At 42.2% G+C, this 3,659-nt stretch overlaps 1 protein-coding gene across 1 annotated transcript; it reads left to right on the forward strand.

The window, feature by feature from the left end:
* The first annotated feature begins 1,493 nt into the window (after nucleotides 1–1,493).
* Nucleotides 1,494–2,138, forward strand: LOC139352874 (uncharacterized). The gene is made up of 3 exons (XM_070995511.1): nucleotides 1,494–1,549; nucleotides 1,604–1,812; nucleotides 1,878–2,138. Exons 1-3 carry the CDS (start codon nucleotides 1,531–1,533, stop codon nucleotides 2,136–2,138), a joined length of 489 nt encoding a protein of 162 aa, XP_070851612.1. The 5' UTR covers nucleotides 1,494–1,530.
* Nucleotides 2,139–3,659: the final 1,521 nt, after the last annotated feature.

Raw genomic sequence — 3,659 nt, forward strand, 5'->3', positions numbered from 1 at the left:
ATCTTTCGAAGATTCACCTACCTTGGTTTGGGTACCAAAAAAAAAGAAAGCACTTGAATTATTTTATTTATTATTCTTTTAATTTTCTATACTAACAATTATTGTTTATTTAATTTTTTTCTTATTATTTTCCCTTATTATACCCGTTACTCGTAGAGTAAAAGGGTATACTAGATTCGTCGGAAAGTATGTAACAGGCAGAAGGAAGCGTTTCCGACCCCATAAAGTACATATATTCTTGATCAGGATCACTAGCCGAGTCGATCTAGCCATGTCCGTCTGTCCGTCTGTCCGTCTGTCCGTCTGTCCGTCTGACCGTCTGTCCGTCTGTCCGTCTGTCTGTCCGGATGAACGCTGAGATCTCGGAAACTATGAGAGTTAGGCTATTCAGATTTGGCGTACAGATTCCTGAGCTTCTTACGCAGCGCAAGTTTGTTTCAGTAGACTGCCACGCCCACTCTAACGCCCACAAACCGCCCAAAACTGAAACTCCTACAGTTTTGATGCTAGATAGAAAATTTTAACTGAAATGTATTGTTCTCATCAATAACTATCGATTGACCTAAAAAAAAGTTTGCCACGCCCACAAACCGCGAAAACATGTGACGCCCACAATTTGGATGCTAGATGAAAAATTTTAACTGAAATGTATTGGTGTCGTCAATACCTATCGATTGATCCAAAAATAAACGCTTAAATCTGTCTACCGCCGGTAGGTGGCGCATTTTAATTTCGCTTTGCTGCTTGCATATCTCCATTTCCCTTTGAGTAACGGGTGTCTAATAGTCGAGGTACTCGACTATAGCGTTCTTCCTTGTTTTTGTTTATTTTTATACCCGTTATTCGTAGAGTAAAAGGGTATACTAGATTCGTCGGAAAGTATGTAACAGGCAGAAGGAAGCGTTTCCGACCCCATAAAGTATATATATTCTTCATCAGGATCACTAGCCGAGTCGATCTAGCCATGTCCGTCTGTCCGTCTGTCCGGATGAACGCTGAGATCTCGGAAACTATGGGAGCTAGGCTATTGAGATTTGGCGTGCAGATTCCTGAGCTTCCTACGCAGCGCAAGTTTGTTTCAGTAGACTGCCACGCCCACTCTAACGCCCACAAACCGCCCAAAACTGTTGCCCCTACAGTTTTCATGCTAGATAGAAAATTTTAACTGAAATGTAATGTTCTCAACAATACGTATCGATTGACCCAAAAAAAAGTTTGCCACGCCCACTTTAACGCCCACAAACCGCAAAACCCTGTGACGCCTACAATTTTCATGCTAGATAAAAAATTTTAACTGAAATGTATTGGTCTCGTCAATACCTATCGATTGGTCCAAAAGTGCCCTGATTTTTAGAAATTTGTCGTCAATGGCGATTTATTTTATAAATTTAAAGTACTATAAATACGAATACTATTTAATATTAATACTGTTACTTACACTAAAAATAGTTTTCGGACGTTTTGCCTAAAAATGTATCGTACTCTAAATTTATAAAATAAATCGCCATTGACGAAAAATCTCTAAAAATCATGGCAATTACTACTTTCAGTATATTTTGATGTTTTATTTATTTTTTGTAATATAAATAAATTAAAATTTCAGAAGAGGCTCTCCAAATCCCCAGGAAGATCTCTGTAGTAACGCAGAAGCTCGACATTTTGGCGGACAAACTGGCGGAAACCACCGCCATTTTAAAGGTATCCTTCGCTCCAGACAAGGAGATTTCGGTCGTGGTACCGTTTCAGTTAAAAACGGAAAAGGAATTGGATGAATTCGAAAATTCCTTGACCCCGGAGCTCGTCGGTTTTTACGTAAGTATCGAGCAAGGCCGACATGTTTTTGCATTTTTATGTTTCTCTTTTATTTCTATTTGCAGACAATGAAAATATCAAAAATTATTGGTAGCGAACCGCTGTCAAAGCGGTTTAAGCTGGTCATAGCGGAGGATATGATAAATAACTGCAATTTGGACGGGTCCAACGGGAAGAAGTCCTCCGATCGAGCGTTGGCCAAGAACTCCGAGGACCCGGACCAATGTTTACGAAAAGCTATGACAAATGTAAAAAATAAGCTCACAAAACAAAAAAAAAGAAATAATAATAGTCAAATTTGTAAAAATTTAAATAATACCATATAACTAAAATGATCTAAAATGAAATTAAATATGTATGTATTTTAAATTCTATATTTTCATAATTGAAAACTCATTGGAAAAATTCTGATTTTCACAAGTGATTTCACTTGGGAAGTGTCACTTGCAAGTGAATTCATAAGTGAAAACTCATTGGAAAAATTCTTAATTTTACAAGTGATTTAACTTGGGAAGTGTCACTGCAAACGAATTCATAAGTGAAAACTCATGGATACCTACCGGAGGATGAAAGGATTCGCCGTTATGTGGAGGCACGGAACCAGATCTTTGCGGAACATCAGCTGAACGGCATGGGTCTAGTCTCACGGAGAGTCCAGAAAGCAAAGGAGCGCTTCAGGTTAAGGAGATCCAGACGGTGAGAGGTGGTGGCGGCCGTGAAACGCATAGATTCCGTCGATTCCTTCGCCGACGTGAAGACCTTGGGCAAGCACCTCACCGACTTGTTGGACACGGGGGCCAGCGTAAGTGTACTGGGCAAAGGCTGTCGAGAGCTCGTGGAAACGCTGGGAGTTACGGTTACGGCGTAAGTAAGCCGGTCACGTTCTACCTCTGCCCCTATCTGGAACAAACTGCTTACTTCGGAGTCGACTTCTGGCGGACGTTCGGACTAGCTCTAGCCGTCGTAGGGAAGCCGGGACGAGAGGCGTCAAGGCAGCGAAAGAAATCCATGCCAGCCAGATGGAGCAATACGCCGATCAGGAAGATGAGGACGAGGTAATGGAGGAACCCGAATCCTGGAGCCTTTCTGCGGAGGAAAAGCTGGCATCAGACAAGGTCAAGGAGGAGTTCCTTACCTTTGAAAGGAGAGGCATTCCATTCCATTGCGCTGATGGAAGGAGCTCGGGTGTTCAAGGATAGTCCGTATACGATGTCTACGGCTAAGCAAAAGGTGGTCGAAGATGAAATTGATAAGATGCTGGAGCTGGGTGTCGTCGAGGAGACCAAAAGCCCGTGGAGCAATCGCACAACAGTAGTGTCGAAGCTAGAGAAAGACAGGTTCTGGCTGGATGCCCGGAAGTTAAACGCATTGACCATTAAGGATGCATACCCTCTGCCCAGTATTGAAAGGAATCTCTCTCAGACGCATTATATCTCCGGCGTTGACCTCAAGTTTGCGTTTTGGCAGATTGAACTGGACGACAGAAGCAAGGAGTACACTGCGTTCACGGTTCCTGGCAGGCCGTTGTACCAGTTTCGAATGATGCCATTCGGGCTTTGCAACGCGGCACAACGCTTGGTGCGGCTCATGGATCGGGTGATACCAGCGGAGCTTAGATCCAACGTCTTCGTATACTTGGACGACCTGCTAATACTCGCTCCAGATTTTCAGAAGCACTTGAAATATTGGGTTGCCCAAAAAGTAATTGCGGATTTTTCATATGGTCGGCGTTTATAATTTTTTTAACTGCTTGTGACTCTGTAATTGCATTCTTTTTTTGTCAGTTATTAGCTGTCACTATTAGCTTGCTTTAGAAAAAAAGTGCGCGTAATTTTGTTTACATTTGT

Source organism: Drosophila suzukii, chromosome 3 (genome assembly GCF_043229965.1).
Source record: "Drosophila suzukii chromosome 3, CBGP_Dsuzu_IsoJpt1.0, whole genome shotgun sequence".
In the NCBI taxonomy this organism is placed as follows: Eukaryota; Metazoa; Arthropoda; class Insecta; order Diptera; family Drosophilidae; genus Drosophila; species Drosophila suzukii.

What these genes read in the sequence shown, in the direction of transcription:
- LOC139352874 (XM_070995511.1), top strand. An exon ending in CGGAGCTCGTCGGTTTTTAC is followed by an intron (nt 1,813 to 1,877) that starts GTAAGTATCGAG and finishes TTCTATTTGCAG; the next exon opens with ACAATGAAAATATCAAAAAT.